General features: G+C 52.2%; 1 protein-coding gene across 1 annotated transcript; it reads right to left on the reverse strand.

The window, feature by feature from the left end:
- Window positions 1-9,019: 9,019 nt before the first annotated feature.
- On the reverse strand, window positions 9,020-19,297 carry LOC123020735 (elongation factor 1-alpha, somatic form-like). Its single transcript, XM_044424864.1, has 7 exons — window positions 19,154-19,297; window positions 17,826-18,005; window positions 16,722-17,018; window positions 14,153-14,303; window positions 12,682-12,938; window positions 10,601-10,835; window positions 9,020-9,152 (listed from the first exon to the last, which is right to left on the reverse strand). The coding sequence occupies exons 1-7, from the start codon at window positions 19,295-19,297 to the stop codon at window positions 9,034-9,036; spliced, it is 1,383 nt and encodes a 460-aa protein (XP_044280799.1). The 3' UTR covers window positions 9,020-9,033.
- Between the last annotated feature and the right edge of the window lie 1,252 nt (window positions 19,298-20,549).

Raw genomic sequence — 20,549 nt, forward strand, 5'->3', positions numbered from 1 at the left:
CATCATCCCCACCCTGTTGCTGCTACCAGACGTACATACCTGCAACACTCAGTCTTGTGGTATTTGTAGCACGCTTCAGTGCTCCTGTGGTGGTCCAAAATCAGTTTTTCCACGTGAGAGAAAGAAATTCTCCAGGTCTCTGAAATACACAGTTGATACACACACACACCCTCTCACAACATGACAACCCAGTCTCATGGGTTACTCTTGAACCATGGGTTATTATGTTGTGTGAACCTAGCGGAGCTAAAAAACCATGGCCTATTAATCATGATCCACTCATAGTCCACAACCCAGTAACAAACCATGGGTTTTCTTTGTGGGCTGCTGAGTTGACAAGCCATGGTCTGTCCGTGCAGCTGGGCTCACATAACCCAAGAACTGATATCCGGCCTTGAACTTTTAAAGCAACATCTGAACATAGCTGAAATTCACAAAGTCAGATTCCAGCTCTGAAAACGTCAGAGTCGAATCATGTGTCTTTCTCTCCTGCTTGGGCCCAGATCGTCTCAGGTGGCCCCCAGTGTCTGGCATAGCCCCTCACACTGGGGCAGCATTAATGTGTCTTGATACCTGATACAGTGGCAACCCACACCCACCATGAATTTCAGATCTATTCAGGGGTTGCTTCATAGGTTTGACTTGGAGGGAGTTTCAAGGCTAATTCCATAGGCTTGCAGATTAAGTGAGCTGTCCTTTCTTTTCTATAGCCCCAACCTTGGCTACTGTGCCCTGGATTTTACAACAGCAGGGATCCAAGAGCAGCTGGGATGAAACAGCCCTGGAGAAGGGACTGGGGAAGAGGCAGCCCTCTTTGCTTCTCCCCAGAAACTACCCCCGAGCTGCCACATTTCTGCCATTTGGCAAACAAGCCATTCCTTGCTAAAGGAAGAAGGTCCGCCCAGTGGATGTTTGCTGTCCAGCTCTTCATGGTTTACTGCAGCCTAATCCTGGCCTAATCCCAGGGGACAAGAAATCCCATGCCAGCCAGTGCATGCAAGAGAATCCAGTTGGAGGAGACGAGCGCTCTCCAGCCCTCCCCGGCACGTGGTGCAGAAAGCAGGTGGAGGGCCGGGGCGGGGTGGGGGGGAGAATTCTCTGTCCTCCCCTGCACTCAGCCAGCATTCTTTTCCCAGGCTGTAACTTCTGCGTGCTTTCTTTGTCTATTGACAAAGCTGCAAGGGAGGGGCTGACCGGGGGGAAAGGTGTCTGCTTACCCCTGTTGTGCCTCCCAGGGCACTGCTTGGCCACGAAGTGGAAGGTCCGCACCAGACAGAGCCACTCCTCCTCCCCCAGCAGCTCCTTGGCCTTCCTCGTGCACGGCCACTGGCCCAGCATCTCCAGGGCGGGGACGAGGTTCACCGACATGGACCTGGTGCCCCGGTCGTCCAGCAGCACCAGGCTCACCGCAGGGCAGTTGGGCTTCCTCTTCTCCAGCCTCATCTGCCAACCTGGAAAAGGCGCTGAGAGACCAAACCGGCGATGAACGAGGCGGCGCGGGGGAGCTGCCCCGAACCCCTCCCTTGCCAGAGCCTGAACGGAGCAGCACAACTTGCGCCTGAAGTGGGCACGGTTTTAGGGTGCCCTATCTAATGGCTAAGTTTGCGCTCCTGAGTCCTTGTGGATTTCTGTGGAACGTAAAAAGGGCTGGATCGTCACCCCGGAGCAGTGTTCCATCGGAGGCGGCCCAGATGTGTCAGTCTACAATTCTCAGCTAGCCCGGCCATGGCCCATGCTGACTGGGATTGATAGGATTTGCAGTCCAGCACTTCTGGAGGGTGCCAGGTTGGGGAAGGAGGCTTAGGGCCAAGCTTCATGCATTCCCAGCTAGCATGCAAGGAGGTGATTAAGGTTCAGCAGGTTATGTAACAAACTTTCCCGGTGTCCCAAAGCCAGGGCAGCTCCTTGCTAGGCTACGGGTCAGTGGCTCTGCCATGGCTCCGTGGAGCAAGCCCTCCGTGGCAGAAGGTCCGCTGTTTTCCAGCTTTTAAGTGTTAGCCTGCAAGCTGCCACCAGCAGCATGGACATGATGAATTCTTTGGCAGTTGGGTCTGTATTCCTTCCTATATTATCAAGGGATCTAGTCCTTTCTGCCTATATGCTTATGTAGTAGTTTTTATACTCGGATAGTATGATCATTCCACAGTGTTCAATCTTTGTAAATAACCTGGAGGGCTTTGGCTACTGGACAGGACAAAAATGGGACGGATGCTGCACTTGAGCTTGGCCGAAGCAATGCTGGTGTTGGTCATTCCTTGCCTTGTGACGTTGGCCATTTTGGAGAAGACCATGTTCCAGAAGCAACACCACAGGACCTGTGCGCCACCTGGAGAGCCCTTGCTGTCTGTGGTGCCACCCCGACTGGCTACCTCACCTGAATAGAAAACTTTAACGAACTGGTCGACGTGCTTCCAGAACTCTTCCATGGTGTTCCTGGGCGACAGAGTCTTCCCGTCCTCCAGCAGGAGGGCTGCTGGGAAGCTACGAGACTTCCCCAAGAGAGTTAGGGTGTAAAAGAGGCCACTGTATCCCTCAACCTCAGTGTACTGGACATAATCCGGAACAGGGACGATCAGAAGCACCTCGAACACGCCGGGACTCGAGAGCTGCAGGCAAGCACAGTGGAGGAAGAGCGGAGGGTGTGGTTTCCCCCAGGAAACAACCAGCTCCCGGGACGGGCCCTGTGGGGCCACTGCCGAGGGCCCACCCCCGGGCACAGGCCTGCAACCAAGAGCTGCTGGCAGCAGCCCTGCTCTTCGCCAGGGCTACCGCAGCCGTGGTGGGGTGGAGGAACACCGTGCCCGTCCCTCCTTGCCGTCTCGCTGGTGAACAGGCAGCTTGTCGCAGTGGCTGCTGCAGGGTCTTTGCCGGGGCGCCCCAGAACCTGCAGCCGGCACCAGACACAGCCAGCTCTCTCTGTCCCACCTGCCCCTCCCTTGGCTGCCCCCCCTGGCTTCCTCCAGCTTCAGATTCCCTCCTCGTTCAGCACAAGTGATGCTTTCTTCCCACAGCCCGGAGAACAGCACCAGCTGCACGAGCTTGCGGGGATGGAGACGGGGCCTCCTGCTGCTTCGCTTTCACTGGGAGCAGCCACAGGGCAAGGCTTCAGATCCGCAGTTTTCATCAGCAGCAGAGAGAGAAGGCATGTGCGAGATGCCATTAAATGTACCGGCTGGCCCTCGCTTTCCTTTTTACCCTGGAGCGGGTCCCCAAGAGGGTCCCTGGTGAGGCTCTTGGGTGTTTTGAAAGGGAAGTTAAAGCTGAAGACTGTACCTTAGTATGGGCTCTCTCGACAGCAGCTTCAAACTGGGGAGAAATGGAATTATCCACAGCGGTAGAATGGAAATACCAAAGGGGGCACAGGGCTGCAAGGACTATGCTAACAAAATCTATAAGGAGGCAAGTTGGGAACAGAGTGAACCTCCATTTTGGGGGGAATGGGACAAAGTTAAATCAAGGTATAAATGGGAGTGGAGAAGAAGTGTTACCTATTGATGAATACTGGGAGTGGCACTGTTTAGTTTCTACATATATGCGTATGTAAGTGTGAAGGATTACATACACTAACAACACTTTTAGAGGGTAAGTGTGTGGTGGTTCTAATCTGGACTAGGGCGGACTTAGTAGAAAGGAAGTGAGAATCAGCCGTGGGCACAGCGTCTCATCTGGCCTGATGTCTTTCGTTTGTGTAGTTTTTCTCATCAGAAATTACATAACTGAGACTTGGCCTGTACCAGAAAAATTACAGGGTGGATAGAAAAATTGCAGTGTGCCCATCCCACCTGTGTGTGATTTAAATCGAGAAATGCGTAGGAGCAAGGATAAAATACATCATGCTGCCTTCCCAGCAGTGATGTCGATGCAATCAAATAACCAGGATCTACATAAAAATACAAATATGGAGGTCCAATCACTGATTCCACCGAGTCTTGCAAATCTTGGTCCTTCCTTAACAAGTGAATTGCCCTCATTAAGGGATGGGGAACATGTGCCCCACACCATGTGGCTAACCTACAGCTCCCATGATCCTGCACCATGGGTTGTGCTGGCTAGGGCTGATGGGAGATGCAGTCCAGCTCCACCTGGAGAGCTTGATATTGGCTACAGCTCCCTTAGTGAGTCTATAGCACTGTGGCCGTCTAGGACTCGCCCCCTAAAGAGAGGAGGTTAAAAGAGGCTACCAGAGGAGCCAAAAGAGGTTACCGGTCTGCGTGACATTTGCACAGGCCAGTCTCTAGAAAGAGAGAGAGAGAACAGGATGTGAACTTGCAAATAACCACGGTTATTTCAGGGGAAGCAAATATGCCGCCAAAGTGCACCAAAGCTGTGGCCACGCGAGCGCCTTCTGTTGCCCAGGGCGCTTGCTGTGGGTCTGACGGCAATGTTTGAACTGAGATTGGCAGGGGCAGCCCTTCAAAGGGGGGGTGTTCCCAGACAGAAGATGCCCCCACTGGTTTACATCAAGGCAAGTTTCTTCCCCCTCTTTTGGTTCTTGGGGTCCCATTACCTTTTCATACTTGGCACAAGCATCGCTGCTGCCGGGGTCCAGCTCTCTGGTGTCCCTGAAGTAGGGTCTGTCCAGGCACTCGCGCAGGTAGGTAAGAAAGTGACCCAGGAAGTTCCCGAGAACATCTGCTGCCTGGGTTGTGTCTGGTGGCTTCAGGAACAGAGGCTTCCTTTCGCCCTTCTTCTGAGCCTGCAGGGCACCCTCGGCCGGCCAGGCTTGGTGGTCGCTGCCTCGCTGTGCTGCTGCAGCCTCCGTTTTCTTGCACTGGCGTGTGGAGGCGGATCGGGAGGAGGCCCTCGTGTCACCTGCTGGAATGCAGACATGCACTTAGGACTTGGGAGGATTTCTTTCTTTCTTAGCTGATGGGACATGCCATCTTCGCAGGGCGGTAGGAAGCTCTGTGGGACAGCTGCGGCACCTGGGAATGGCAGAATTTAGACCTCCAGATCTTCAGGTCCCAGAACCCCCTGCCACTGTGGCCAGGGATGCTGGAGGATAAAATCAGGAGCTTCTGGAAATTTACCTTCCCCCACCCCCTCCATCACAAGGGGATCCCTTTTCTTGCAGCAAGAGTTTATGGGAGGCAGATGGTGTTTCTGTAACATCCATCTTATGCAGCCATGCTGGGTTGAGGGAACTGACAGGCCAGGCCAGTCTGCAAAGCTACATTGGTTGTCCAAACACAGTAAAATGCCCTGATATTTTTTTACTTTTCGTCAATCTGCTGCCATCCTATACATATTTTGGGGGGAATAAGAACACTGTGAACTCAAGAAGCTATGCAAAATTATCTGTGTGGCTCCTCCAGAGTGAGATGTTTGCCTTTTCCTGATTTTTTTAAAAAATGGAGGGACCTATAGCAGGTAATTTTTGTGCTGCTATTTAATCATAAGCTCAGGTTTCACCAGGAGGGAAAAAATAACCAAAACCAGGCACGAGTTTAAACAAATTTTTTTTGGAAGAAAGATCACTCTCATCTGCTGGCTGGGGGATGCCGGGAGTTGTATAACTTCTTTTCTATCTCATCATACATAGCACTGTACCTTGGGCTGATGACGTAAATCAGAAATAGGGAAAGGGGAGTAAACAGAATTACAGAGAAATGGTGCCTTTTTGGGTCGCTCTGGGGAACAATCAAACGCAGGATCCTGTAGATCCATGTGTATTGGTAAGCCTCGCTTAATGTTCGTCTTCTGTTAATATAGAATGCGGTGTATTCAGTGCAATTATATTTACTCATTTTATGTGTTTATCATAAATCATAATTTCATATAAGTGGTGTGATTATTTGTGTTATTATAGAGCTGAAGTATGTTTCTGAAAGATCACTTTTCAAAGAGAATAAACCAGACCAGGCGACATCTACCCGCATTCTCCTGGTGGTTTCGTAGACAGGGCCTGCTTGCCCTCTGTCGGGACCAAGGGGCAGGAGTCCGAGGATGCTCCGAGGTGGCGGAGGCTTGGGATGCCACCCCCTCGAGGCTCTGCAGTTCCCCATCTGTCGCTCCTTCTGCTGGTAGCAGCTGCACGTGGCCATCGTCCACCTCCTTGTTGCTGGTCTCGCCACGTGTCCTCTTGCTGTTCTTACTCCGAGACACCGGCTCCATCTCTTCCCCCTTCTCAGCTGGCATGGTGCAGATCGGAGGGGCAGGACAGGGCCTGGATGGAACCTGTGGAGTCTGGGAGAGAACAGAGTTGCTGGTTAGAAGCCAGTCTTGAGGAACACCATCCAAGCTGCCCACACGGACTGCGTCAGAAGTGTACCTGAAGCTGAGCTGCGTCATCTCCCCCCACACTGTACCCTCGGCACTGAAGGGCCAGGCAAACAGAATGGAACACCTGGACACAGCTGGCAGGGAGGGCCACCTGAATGGTCCCTGGTTAGGTAAAGGGAGAGCCATTTAAAGAACTGAATCTCTCGCTCTGTGTGTGTGCGCGCGCGCGTGCGCGTGCGCAATCAATCTCATACACACACCACACACTTTTAATGATTGTTTTATTGTACTGCTGTACCTGGGATTGCTTAATGAATTTATCAGACTGCTTATAGTGATTACTTCTGGGCTTTTTAGTATTCTTAATGTTTGATTTTATTGCTTTGTTGTGTGGCAGGCATGTATTGTTGTATACCTGTTGTTATGGTATATAATTTTTTGGAAGTGTAAATAGCACAGAAGCCCAGTGGGCTATGGGAGCAGTATAGAAAAGTAATAATAAATAAGTACATTAAGGATGTGCAGATTTGTGATGGTTTCTTCCTCCTGAGGTCCTTCGCGCCACATCTTTCAGTACCAAACACTGGATGGGGAAGGCCCAGCAGCTTCATCATTAAATATCTTCCCCTGCATGGCTAAAATGTACTCCTGGAACCCTGATAACAGGCTATTGCATCTTTTTTGCTTTTTTCCCCCAGTGCTGGGATGGCTGTATCCACTTTTGCAGATTGCTTTGCTTATCTGATGATGTTTTTATATGTGTTCACTGTTTTTATGGCTTTCATAGTTAACAGTTTCAGCTGCAACAGCAACGCGATGTTTCCCGTGCTGGTAACCTCAGCTACTGGCATGAGGAAGCCTTTGGCCAGGAAATCTGTGGAAACGTAGATCTGAGGTGAGCCTCTTCAGTGGGGGGCTGGTGGATTTGGGGATTCTGGTGCCAGGGACTGTAATCCCGACTGGCCTAAATTGTGAGACACAGACCACCAGCAAGATTCAAAAAAACTAAAGCTCTTTTTATTGAAGTGAAGTTGCTGTTGCTATCATTAAACAACTGGGAGTTGGAAGGAAACATTGCTGACCTATTGCAGATCGCCCAGGTCCCAACTGATCTTCTGGCACCTCTGAGGTAAGCAGAGGCTGCCACATTGGGCGCACAGAAGAGTGCGTTGCTTCCCTCTGGTGGACTCACCCTCAGAGCAGGAACGGTCGCCTGGCTCCGAGGCAGCTTGTTCTCCCTTCGCGGGTGGAGACGTGCCTGCACCGCAGCCAAGGCCCCGCAGTGTGGCTGGCTTCTCACGGGGCCTCCGGCGGGGGCTTCCCCAGAGCGCACCAACTGCCAGCTCCCAACGGTCGTACCGAACCTCCCTAGAATGTTGGAGCAGCAACAGTCCTGCTCTCAGATGCCGGGAGCTCTTCTGCAGCCAGAATTGCAGAGGAGGCAGACAACTTGCTGTTCTCCCCGGGGAAAAGACATTTCTGTGGCCAGTGCACAAGGGAAAGGTCAGACGTATCCAAGCTGTCCTTTTCCCACTTCCAGCGGTTCAGGGATGTGGAGGCAGTGGTAGGAGGCATCCTCACCAGCGATGGCAAGTGGCTGAGATCCTTACATCCCAGCACACAAGGCCCCAGTGCTGAGGCAGGACTGCTAGGCATATTCCGAGTACCACAAGGGGGACTAGAAATGGGGCAGGGGGTTAAGCCAAGCCTGGAACCTTAAGTTTGTCAACAGTTTGGGCTGATCATTCCTGAACACTCACTCCTTTTGCCTAGGATGATAAGTCCCAGCTCGAATCAGGTTGCTCCTTCAGTGTTGGTTCACACAGGCTGGCCTTCCGGGTGTTTTATTCATTTAAAACAGTGCTTTGCACACCTTTGAAGATGATCTGAATTGTTTTTGAGTACAAGTCTCAGCATTCCCAACCATGCAGCTAGGTGGCCAATTCAGGCAAACCATGGCCAGAGAGAGAGGGGCAAACTGTGGTCAGAGAGAGAGAGGGAAAGAGTCTGAGGCAGTGCCAAGATATGGTGTATGTTGGCATTACCAGTCTCCCACCCCACACTTCCCTGTCCCCTAACCTGCTTCTCTGAGGTCACTCCGAAAACCTTGGGGATGCAGCCAGCACAGTTCTTCCCATGCCAGAGGCAAGGCGGGGAGGGGAATTGGTGTGCCTCCCTAGCTCCAGGCTGGAGCTGTGTTTCGAGTGCAGATCTGAAAAATCCTATGGCTTTCTCAATGCTGCCTAGGGGCCATAGGATCGCATCATGCATGGCTCTCACTGATGGTCCAGCAAGTAGGGCTTGCAGTGATAAATGTCTTCAAGAGTGGTGTTCTGGAAGGGTACCATGGTCAATGGTATTAAAAGCTGCCAAAAGACTAGGGTAATCAATGAAAACTCAATCCTGCTATTCATTCCTTGGTGCAAGCCATCTACCAGGATGAAATCTAAAACTTCTGGAGGGCAGCAAATTGTGGAAAATTGGTACAGAACATTCATTTATGTGAAGAACCATTTATATACAGCATCATCTGTATACTGTTTTGTTCACTCTCAAGCGTCTACTAGCCCAGTTAGCAGGAAGAGGCAAGTGCCAGAGTCTGAAGAGGCAAAAACAGGCACGTGCAGATTTTCTCCTTTTGCAATTTATTAGCTATTCCCAGGAACACCACTTTGTCCAGAAAAAGTTGCCGAGGAACGGATGAAGTGCTAGGTCAGATCCCGTCCTCCAAATGAGTGGCCTTTTAAGTCAAAGTTGCCATTCGTGACTAGGGCCCCACAACACACACTTGCCCGGCTTTCTGCGTGGCCTCTACTTCTTGCTAGCTTTCACTGCTGACTTGGTCACTTTGGCCACACCAGCTTTCTTCTCAACAGCCTTGACGACTCCCACGGCCACTGTCTGCCTCATGTCACGGACAGCAAAACGACCTGCCAGAGAGAGACAAGGGCCCTTGGGTGAAGCTTCTGCTGATTCTCCTCCAGCTATGATTTAACCTTAGACCTTAGCAGGCCAAAGCAGAAGCAACCCCCTCCAAATATCCAGAGTGTTGGAGGTGGTGCAAGGTGAGTTGGGTTTTGGGAAGTTCCCCCATGCCAGTCTAGAAAATTTGGAAAAGATGCCAATTATGGGGGTAGCTGCTAAGGAATCTGGGGGCACAACCTGAGAAAAAGAAGCCTGATGAACTCCTCAGGCATAACAGGAACTTTGACTAGATGAAACATTGCACAACCAAGGAAAAAAGGGTTCTGAGAGCTTCTGCGGTTCCTACTTCCCAAAACATAAGAGATCAGGCCCCAATCCCAAGGAGAAGAGCATCTAAAATACACTTGCAAGATGAGGCAGGCACAGACAGGAGAAGAACCAGTTGGTCCACATGCACGCATAGACAGCAGGCAACCAAAACCAGGTGCAAAAGATTTAGGACTCTCTTCTGTTGTGATGGCCCCTAGCCTCAAACTCAGAGGCTAACCAGCATCCTAGGCAGAATGGGAAGAGCGGGGTGCTTTCTGTCCTTCTGCCCTGCATTTTCTGCTAACTTGCTAAGAGCAGGAGGAAAAGAGGCTGGAGCGGCTGCAGAATACCACCTCACCTCTCCAGTCTCCTCCTTTCCTCCAGAGAGCCCCTCCCTGCCACATCTCAAAAGCGGCCTTCTGATCTCAGAGAGGTGGCCAGTACAGCTCCTTCCATGCCTGCCACAAGGGAGAAGTGGGACAGACCCCAGATCCTCAGCTCTGTTGGTGTTCTATCCCCAGCCGCACAGCTCAGCATCCAAACTATCTTATGGCCTCTCAGACGCTATCTAGGTGCTCCAGGCGCTTCCAAATTAGGCTTTTGGTCAGCCATTTCCCCACCTCACACTCAGAATTTTACAGGTGGTCTAGATGGCACCCACTTCCCACACAGACCCACAACTTCTTCCATTTCCCTTACTGCAGAAAGCCCATTAAGGAGAGACGATGGAATCGCTGTAAGTTTCTTCTCCTTGGTAGCATGAAGCCGCCTTTCTGGAAGCACTCATTAAAAAAGAACGCTTCTGAGCACAGACTAAACCAAGGCATTCATTTTCAGTGCCAGCACTGAGTTGAGCGCCTAGCCTTGCCATTCCACTTCTGGTGGTTCCCAGCTTCATTTGGACAACCAAATCTAGGTGTGGAGGAAACAATTTCATGGTTGCCATTGCTAAATGATTGGGACCCAGAAACCCTGCTGCAAGTTACTCAGAGATCTACTCCAAATTCTGGCCTACTTACTCTTCACCCCTGAAGTACAGTAAAAGACCAAGGGGTTGTGCTGCAGAATTTTTGAAGAAAACCGCAGGCACTGGGGCTGCCAGGCCCATGTTGAAATGCTCATCAGTTAAAGCAGGAGCCCTTACCAAGTGGAGGGTAGTCTGAGAAGCATTCCACGCACATGGGTTTACCAGGGACCATTTGGACAATGGCCGCATCCCCCGACTTCAGTTCTTTGGGGTTGTCCTCCAGCTTTTTGCCAGACCTGCGGTCGATCTTCTCCCTCAGCTCAGCAAACTTGCAAGCTATGTGGGCTGTGTGACAGTCCAGCACTGGAGAATAGCCGGCTTGAATTTTCCCCGGGTGGTTCAGTACAATAACCTGCAAGCAGGAGGAGAGACTGTCAGAAGGGTGAAGAAAGGCAGCTTTTTGGATCACTATTGTCCAGCAATTCAGGCCAGGCACCCTTCGCTTCCATAGCATGAAGCCTTCCAGAGAGAGACCAATGCAAGCAAGCAAGGTCTCCACCTGGGTACCAGACACTCTGTCTCTCTCTGCTGGCACAGATGCCACGCCATGCCATGCACAAGTCCACCTTTTGCTCCAGTGGGGTGTGCGAAGAGGCTGTGCGGATTTGCCTTTTGCACCCTGGCACAGATGCCTCCACAAGCAGCCCTTGCCTTCCGTCCTTTTAGCCATGCAACCAGCTTGTTTCTGCCTTCAAGAATCAGCATTGCTCATTGTTTTCTAGGACTGGACAGTTTTCTAGGCGCACACTGTTTCTCTTTACAAGTCATGCAGATGCCTCCCTTGCCAAAAGCAAGCGGGAGCATCATTCTGAGCCCCCCCCCCGCTTTTCCTGAGCTTGCATTTGCATTCAGAAGTACACACACAGGTCCACATTCTCCCCAGCTCTCTTCATTTTCAGGCTGTAGCCGAGGGGGAAAACGTGTGCATTTGGGTTGCATGCTTGAAGAAGTCCCAAATGCAAGCTTTTCCTCTTAGTTCACATGGGGGATGGTGTGTTACACCAGGGACTGTCCAGCCTGCATCTACTTCCTCTCACATCCTGCGTCGAACCGCACCTGCTTCCCCACAACATCCTGCACATTTTAACTTGGAGTTAAGCTCTCCTTCCCCTCCTGATGCCCAGTGAAGACAGGGCAGCATGACTGGCTCTCCACCGACCATGTCAACTCTGGTGGATTCCAGGCTGCAACTGCACGAACTAGCCAGCACGTGGGACCATCAGGTGTTTTGCAAGTTTAGCAAGACCCTTTTTGTTATTGTTCCGCTAGCTAGTCTGGGTTACTCGGAATCCGAATGAGCCTTCTGGGTACCAAGAGAACGTGCGGTGCGGAGCCATGCAACGGAGTAGCTAAGAAGTGCCCATGGGTGGTCCTTCATCCCCATTAAGATGCCCACATTCTGGAGGGAGGACGAGGCGAGATAAGCTCTGAGGTGGAAACCAGAGCACTCCAACAAGCCAAAGCTTTGTTTGTTCTCCTGTCTCCACTTTCCACTCACCAAGGAAGGCCAAAGATTAAGGATGCTTCCAGAGAGAGGGGTCCTAGAGCTACTACGGAAAGGGTTAATGGATTTTTGTGCAATTACACAGGACAAAGCAACAAAGGAGCAATGGGAGAACCCGGGAGAGGGTCATGATCTAGGGACTGGAAGCAAGGCCTTGTGCGGAAAGCTGGAAAGAACTGGACATGTTCACCCTTGAGGAGAAAAGACTGAGGGGAGATAGGAGAACACTCTACACGTCCTTGAATGGCCGTCCCAAGGAGGAAGGCCAGGTTCTCCTCTCGATCATCCCAGAGTGCAGGACACAAAACAACAGGCTCAAGGTACAGGAAGCCAAGTTCCGGCTGGATATCAGACTGTTAGGGCAGCACGACAACGGGGCCAAGGGGGGTTGTGAGCTTTCCCACACCCGAGATGTTCAAGTTGCAGCTGGACAGCCCTCCGAGAGGGATGGCTGAACTTGGAGTCCTGCCCTGAGGAGGCGGTTGGACCAATGGCCTTCTGGAAGCTCCTCCACTGTGTTGCCGGTGGAAAAAGCTGCATGCCTTGGGAATTAGGTGAAGAAATGGTGTAGGAGCTGAAAGGGATGCAACTGAGACGCTGCACCCCATGGATATGCGCACCTTTCTGTTTTTCAAAAAACAAAAGACGTCTGGCAGGTACAGGCTCACAGACCAGGTCCCGTTCCACCACTCACCTGGGCTGTGAAGCTCCCAGCTTCCACGGGAGGGTCATTCTTGCTGTCACCAGCCACGTTCCCACGACGGATGTCCTTCACTGACACGTTCTTCACATTGAAGCCCACGTTGTCACCTGGCAAGGCTTCTGCCAGTGCCTCATGGTGCATTTCTACTGACTTCACCTCCGTGGTGACATTGCTGGGGGCAAAGGTTACCACCATGCCAGGCTTCATCACACCTGTCTCCACCCTGCCTACTGGGACAGTGCCAATGCCTGGCCGGATTTGGGGAATAAAGGGGGGGAAACAGGTTAAGAGCGCTCATGCACGAGGTAAGCCAAGGCAGCTCCTGCTGTAAAAACTACAGGTTTGCAAGTAACATGGAAAGTTCTGTGGGACGTTCACATGGGTGACTTGGACGGTCTGGGGTGGGAGGATCACACAACTGTTTCTTCACTGGAAAATGAAAGGCTGAGTGGATTCAGCACCCGAACAGGTGCTAGTCTCTGACCAGACATATTCTTTGATAGCCTGCCTCTATCAGTTGTTGGTGCTGCGAGTCCCACTTTGAGAAGCGAGAAGATTAAAGAGCTGCCAACCCCCATTTGAAGTGACCTACAAGGATGCTCTGTCCCCAAGGACTCCTTTTCGCCTCATCTCCAGTGCCTTCCCGTGAGCCAGGCGGCACCCTGGCGGCTCTCAGGAGGATGCTTGTGGCCCTGGGACTCCAGGCTGCACACAGAGGTCAGATGCAGCAGCGGATCGCTGGCATTATGGTCAAGACAACTTCCTAGCTCGGTGCATCTGCGATTTGGCAGACCTTACACCTGCCCTTCTTTAGAAAGTACCAAGTCCTGCTGGAGAGCACTGCCACTCCCTGATCCCTGTCTGGGAGCAGCCCAGGATTGCCACTGGCCTGGTGCCCCAGCACAAGTTGGAGGGGAAGAATCTGGCCATTTCAGTCTTCCCCACAGTCTCTCTCAAATTCATACTCTGGTTTCTCTTCAGATCATATAAATTGTTCATCTTCTACTAATGATCGTATCCCAGATTTGCAAACTTCTCCAATCTTGGTTCATCCTAAACCCTGAAGTATTTTTTATGTTTGCATGAAATCTCAAACATCCTTGTGCACATTTATTCTAATACAAAAATGTTTACATTAGGCAAAATGCATGTAAGTGGCTTGCTTTTCATTATGTAATTGAATGTTATTTTCTCAAATATAAAAAACTTTTATTTGCATTTTTGACTGAAGGTTGGTTGCAAAATTGGGAAACATGGGAATTTCGAACGGCATCTCGGTGCACACAGTGGTTTGAAACTGCAAAGGTGAGTCAACTCGCACTCGTGTGAACCGAAGGGCCGCCTCCCCCCCCCCCCCCCCCCCCCCCCCCCCCCCCCCCGGGGGACGAAGGGGGCGCCCCCCCCCCCCCCCCCCGTCTCACTGCAAGGCAGGGGCCTGGCCAGGGCAGGTACAGCAACTCACCCCCAATCTTGTAAACATCCTGAAGAGGCAAGCGGAGAGGCTTGTCCGTGGGGCGGGATGGAGGAACAATGGAGTCCAGAGCTTCCATCAGAGTTATTCCAGCCACAGTCCCATCCTTCCTGGTTATTTTCCAGCCTTTGAACCACGGCATCTGAGGGCAGACATGAAGCGCCATTGCCAGCCTCGGAATCTGCACTGCAGTACCGAAGCCTGAAGCGGCCCACACGCGCAGGGCTGCAGGGCTCCAGTCGGAAGAGCATTTCAGTGTTTTACGGCACCATCTTCCCTTCCCACCCTGGTGGCACAGAAGCCTCTAGACTCAGCACACGCCACTGCCTGGAGCGAGGCAGGAGTGGTTTTGGCTGCCCCTCTGCCTTGCCCTGCGCATTTTGACTAGATGGCCAAAGTTGGCCGTGCGGATCAAGCACCAGGGAGCAGGTGGGACGGAGGCCGAGGCAAAACCCAGCCCAGGCGGCTAGCTCGGGCCTCCGCGGTGCCCCACCCCACCCCACCGCACACCCTCGCCTGCTCTGCTCTCAGCGGGGTGAGCCACGTGGCTCTTTCCGTGCCTGTGCTGGGGACAGGGCAAGGGCTCGGCCTTCGCAGCTCCAGGCACACGGCCTCCCATGGCCTCATGTTCAGAGGTCATGGGGCTGCACCCTGAAGCCTGGTCAGCATCCTGTCGGTCTGGGTGATGCTTTTCCACATACGAACATGCTCTAGGCAGCTCACAGCAGCTTCAGTGCCACGCGGACAACAGAACCCTGCATTTTAGGATTGGTCTTTAATAGCAGAAAATAATAAAAATTAAATAGTTATGCATACCAGTTAATTGGAGCATGTCACCTATTAGATGATATAGAGATTTAGTAAATAATCAAGAACGTTTCAAATTGATACATGCCACCTCAGATTTGATAACTCGGTATTAATCCATACTAAAACCAAACTAGGCAGAAGGCCTGGTCATCCAATGGCAGCGAAAATAGCAAGAGCAGGATCCACGGACTTCGTTTTGGAAAAGGCAAGAGAAAGAGGGGTCAGGCGCTGAAGGACTCGCATCCAGGTGGCTCCTGTGCAGATCTGAAAAGTGGCCCCGGGCTTCTGCCCAGAGAGGGGCCGGGGGTGGGGGGAGCAGTGCTGCTGTCCAAACCCCCAGAGGCTGCTGGAAGGAACACTGGAGCCAGGACCATCTCAGTCCGCTCAGGTGTTGCTCAGTTTGCCACTCCAGCCCTCCTATCCATTCTGTGCAAGTACCAAGAATGTGCCCAGTAAGACACCTTTGCTGACTCCCAGGGTATCTTAGTTGGAAGGGCAATAAGACAGGCTTGGGAAATGAGTTCACAGCTACACTCCATTCCAAGTGCTGCTTGTGTGTCAGCCTTTGCTTCTCCAACCCCAAACCGGCCCTCTCCTTCCCTGCCTTCTTCAGTATCTGTCTGGATACAGAATTCTGTTGAATGGGAAAGCTTTCCGACTGTTGAGACACTTCACCCACAGAAGAGCCTGCCCAACCATTCCTCTAATGCACTAGCCTGACTTCCTTTGCTTCTGGCATAGCCTGCAATGAGCGCTTAGAAAATAGCCCCGGAGTGGCTGCATTCAGGGGCCTCCATGAGGTCAAGGAGCTGGGTGAGGCCCCTATAAAAGGGTTGTCCTCAGAAGCCTCTATTTTCCGAAGGACAGCGCAAGAACAGCAGCACTGCAGTGGCAGCTTTGTCGTCAAAGCTGGGCCTAACCTCAGCATGTGTGTGGGGAACTAAGCACTACTAAAGACATCTCAGCGCACTCCATCACTGTGGCATTATATTTAGTCTTTTCAGCCCTGGGCTGTTCCCAAATCAGGTGTTATTCAGCAAACTCCCTGTTGTCTCGCTGACGGAATTTCCCAGGGAGTCCAGACCTCATTGCCTCCACTTGTAACCCTCCCCAATTTTCCACTGCTTCTTCCATGTCTGCTCCCCACAGAAAAAACACCTGTGGCAGAAGAGACAGAATAGCTGGACAGTATTTTGGCTGCTGGTGCGAGGAGCTGTCCCTCCAGAAACACGGCGTGGCACCTGTCTTAAGGTGCAACTTGAATTGTGAGGCCTCCTTCCTCCCCACCTCCCACATCTTTTCTACTTTTACCCCCCAATGTTTTCAAGACCCCTAACAAAACGTGGTGGGGGTGCCACTGGTGGAATCCGGTTTATGAAGGGCTTATCACCTTTGCAAAAGGCCAGTAAATGGGGGCAACACGCCTCTGTCCCCAAGCAGGTATGCAAGCTGGACATCTGAGTTGCAGGACAGGGACTGAGCAGCCCAAAAGGTTGGATCCAGTCCGCAAAGACAGACAGGGGTCCCTCGGAGACTGCCGGCAAGGGATTTTGGTCTCATGGTCTTGCTGTCCGGTACATGTGGGCAAAACGGCACAACTGTTCAAGCAAGATTTTGTTCCTTGGGATCTCAGCAGCAGCTCAAGGTTTCTGGGGGGCAGGGGGGCTTGGGCAAGGCACTCTGCGTAGGCCCCCTCCCTCACTGGCTGCCTTTGCTCCCCTAGACCAGAGCGAAGAGGGCAAGCACCTACCTTGGAGCTGGCTTCCAACATGTTGTCTCCGTGCCAGCCCGAGATGGGCACGAAGGCCACCGTGGCAGGGTTGTAGCCAATCTTCTTGATGTAGGTGCTCACTTCCTTGGTGATCTCCTGGTAGCGCTTGCCGCTGTAGGGGGGCTCTGTGGAGTCCATTTTGTTCACCCCCACAATGAGCTGCTTCACCCCCAGCGTGTAGGCCAGCAGCGCGTGCTCCCGGGTCTGCCCACTCCTGGAGATGCCGGCTTCAAATTCACCCACACCGGCAGCCACAATCAGCACGGCACAGTCTGCCTGGAGGGGAACCCAGCGGGCCTCGGTTCTTGCTCTGAACAGGCTGAGAAACACCACATGAGGCGGCCGGAGGCCCACCGTGCTGCCCTGCCTTTATTTATTTGATCTACGGCCTGCTTTTTCTTACACCAAACTCAAAGCGGCTCACAGCCTTCCCCTCCTCCTGCTCTCCATCTTATCCCCACAACCACCACCCTGCGAGGTAGGTTCGGCTGAGATTCTGTGACTGGCGTGAAGCCACCCACTGGGCTCCGTGGCTGAGCGGGGATGCAAACCAGGGATCCCTGCAGTCCCGGCCCCCCTCTTCTGCTTTCCTAAGTATCCAGGGAACATCGTCATAATCACACCTAAAGCAGGAACTTTTTGCTTTGCCACTAGGTTCTGACTCTCTCATTTAAATGCAAAGTTAGAGCACCTTTTTTTTAAATTGTCCCCAGCCCATTCCTCCCCACAACCCTTGTTTTATACCACCTGGCTTGATGAAATGATCTGACGAACTTGAAAGCTTGCACATTTTTGTGGGATGTTGGTTGGTTCTAATAAAGAGATTGCCTGAATATGAGCATCTTCAGGAGTTTTATCTGTTTAAGGCACAAAGACAGCAAACGTTCCCCCTCCCCGTGCCGGTCTGTGTGCCTCCCAACCCAGAAGCTGAGCATATTTAGGACTCCGTGTCTCCCCCGCTCCATCCCAAAAAGGGCTGCTCAAAGCGGCAGGTGAGAGAAGCCGGCCAGGGGAAAGCGGAGTGCCCCATTTCAGGCCAGCTGGAAGGCGGGGTGGCAAGGAGCCCCCGGGCGGAGGCCTTGCCTGGGAGGTGCCCGTGATCATGTTCTTGATGAAATCCCTGTGGCCGGGCGCATCGATGATGGTGATGTAGTACTTGGTGGTCTCAAACTTCCACAGCGAGATGTCGATGGTGATGCCGCGCTCCCGCTCCGTTTTCAGCTTGTCCAGCACCCAGGCATACTTGAAGGAGCCCTTCCCCATCTGCGTGATCAGACATTGGACAGGCGCTGCTTAGTGAGCGACGGATCCCTACTGCGGGGCAGCAGGGGTGGAGCCGATTTTAATTTTAATGGCAAGTGCAGTTCAATACATGCAAGCAGCCACTCAGAGGAGGGCCTTCCCTGCGGTGGCGCCCAGATTGTGAAGGTGCTCCCCAGAGAGGTTTGCCTGGCACTAAGCCTATATTCTTTTTGGTGCCAGGTCAAAACCTTTTCATTCAATTGTTATTTTAAAAATTAACATTTTGACGGTTTTAACAGTTGCTTTTGATTTGTTTATTTTTATTGGTTATCTATTGTTTTATTATATTGCAATTGATTGTTTTAGTGTATTCTGATTCTAATATTATAAGCCGTCCTGAAATGTCTCACATATAGGACGGCATATAAAAGTTTTTGAATAAACAAGTAAATAAATTTGTTGGCTCTCATTAATCAAGTCTGGTTCTACGTCGCTGATGCTCTATGACAATGATGTTGCATTTCTATCCCACTTTCCCCCCTCACAGGGAGCCCAAGGGGCGTACACAGCCTCTTCCTCTCCATTCTGCCCTCCCAGCAACGACCCTGTGAAGCCGGTTAGGGCGAGAGGAAGCGGCTGGCCCACGTCACCCACTGAGGCTCTTGGCCAAGCGGCGACTAGAACCTGCATCTCCCCAGGATGCGGGCAACACAGAGCTGGGCGGTGCCCGACTCCTCCGATGCAGACTGACTCTGAGCACTCATAAAAGGTTTGGGTTCTGGAGCAACACTGGCACGTCTCCAAAGATGGACACCCTGCTCCCCGCGTTGGCAAAATACCGGGGGTGGTGTGCTGCACTTCTGCACCGGGCAGGCTAGCTTTTTGCCAGGGCTCTCTGAATGTGGAGGCGTTGGGTCCTCTGATGGACTTCAGCCGCCTCTCTCTGGGCAAGCCCTGAAGAGCGTCAGTGCCTGACCTGCCCCTTGCATAGCCTGGGTGCTCGCAGGACCAGCCCAAATCTAGAAACCAGCAGACGGGCAGAGAGGAGTAGTGAGGGAAGCTGGGGAGAAAGCACCCCCTGGGGATGTTTGAGGGACCCCCACCTTCATTCTAGGAAAGACACCCCCCCATACATCCGGCCTGCATAAAACAGCACCACTGCGTCTCACCTCAGCAGCTTCCTTCTCAAACTTCTCAATGGTTCTTTTGTCGATGCCGCCACACTTATAGATGAGATGGCCGGTGGTCGTAGATTTCCCAGAATCCACATGGCCAATTACCACAATGTTGATATGGGTCTTTTCTTTCCCCATGGCAGCCACCCAGGGAGCCTGAGGATGCCAAAAAACATCACGTTAGATACAGAGCAGCCAAACACATGAAACAGACTTGTTTCTTCAGCGGCATAGAGATGCTGAAGTGAGAGACCAGTTCGTAGGCAGAGAGGGCTGCAGTCGGCTCGCTTCATCCCACTGTCTGCTCCAGCCTGGCCCAGATGGGTTTGACTCAAGCTTGGAAGGTGTCAGGCAGGGCAGGGCAATGTTTATTGATTCAGTGGGTCTAGGCATCAGCAACCAGCATGGAGCCTTTTCACAACTGCCGCCAAGCTGTGGAGTCTCCTCCCAGAAAGTGAGATAAAAGACTGTACAGTATCCACAAGGGTGTACAGTATCTATTTCATCATGAGTTTGTCTGAAACGCTGCTTTTCTGAGGCATTCTGAATACTGCACCAGAATGTAGTTTTAAGCATGGTTGCACTGGCCCTGCATGGCTTCTGAGTGTTTGCAAGGACCCTGCAGAATTATTCTAGCAAAGGAGATGGCTAGCTCTTTCAGGGGGCTTCTGTAGCAGGTGATAAGTTTTTGCTCTGTGCCATAAAAAGTACCCCCTGCCAATTTCTGGCAGTAGCAGCTCCATTCAAAGCACCAGAGAAGCCATGCCAGATTCTTCTCCAGGAGAGGCCTCTGAGATCAGTAGCCCTCCCAGTTTGGGCCTGCACATACTTGGACCACCCCATTTGTGGGGGACATGAGCACCCAGAGAGCAGAAGAGACAGGAAGCCCCCTGTGGACAAACCCTCCAGGCACCACCACACCATAGGTTGGTACCTGGGATGCTTGGATTTTGCAGACAATACCAGAATCCCCAACTTACAGCATCGCAGCATGTTGAACTACAACCCCTAGCATTCCAGGCCACTGGCCATGTGGGTTGGATGGGGTGATGGGTGTTGAAGTCCAAAACACCTGGAGAGCCCAAGGTGGGGAAACCTGCCCTCTTTAACCCAACTGGTAAAGGTTTTGCAGCCCAGGAGCGGCCCACCCTCTGTCCATGGCTCTTCCAGCTGGACACCCCAGGAGTGTGCCCAGAACTCTGGCCGTGCGGAGCAGGGGCTATGCCTCCAAGCCCAGTACCAACCTCCCTCCAGCCACACCCAAGTACTTATTTACATCCAAGTTACTACAGAACATGAATTTTAACACCAAAGTAGAACTGCACCAAGCACTGGTTGGAGTTCACCAATTCATACCCATATGTAACAAGTGAAGGAAACTGCAGCTGGT

This window comes from Varanus komodoensis, unplaced genomic scaffold (genome assembly GCF_004798865.1).
Source record: "Varanus komodoensis strain SLA01 unplaced genomic scaffold, ASM479886v1 scaffold15, whole genome shotgun sequence".
Taxonomy (NCBI): Eukaryota; Metazoa; Chordata; class Lepidosauria; order Squamata; family Varanidae; genus Varanus; species Varanus komodoensis.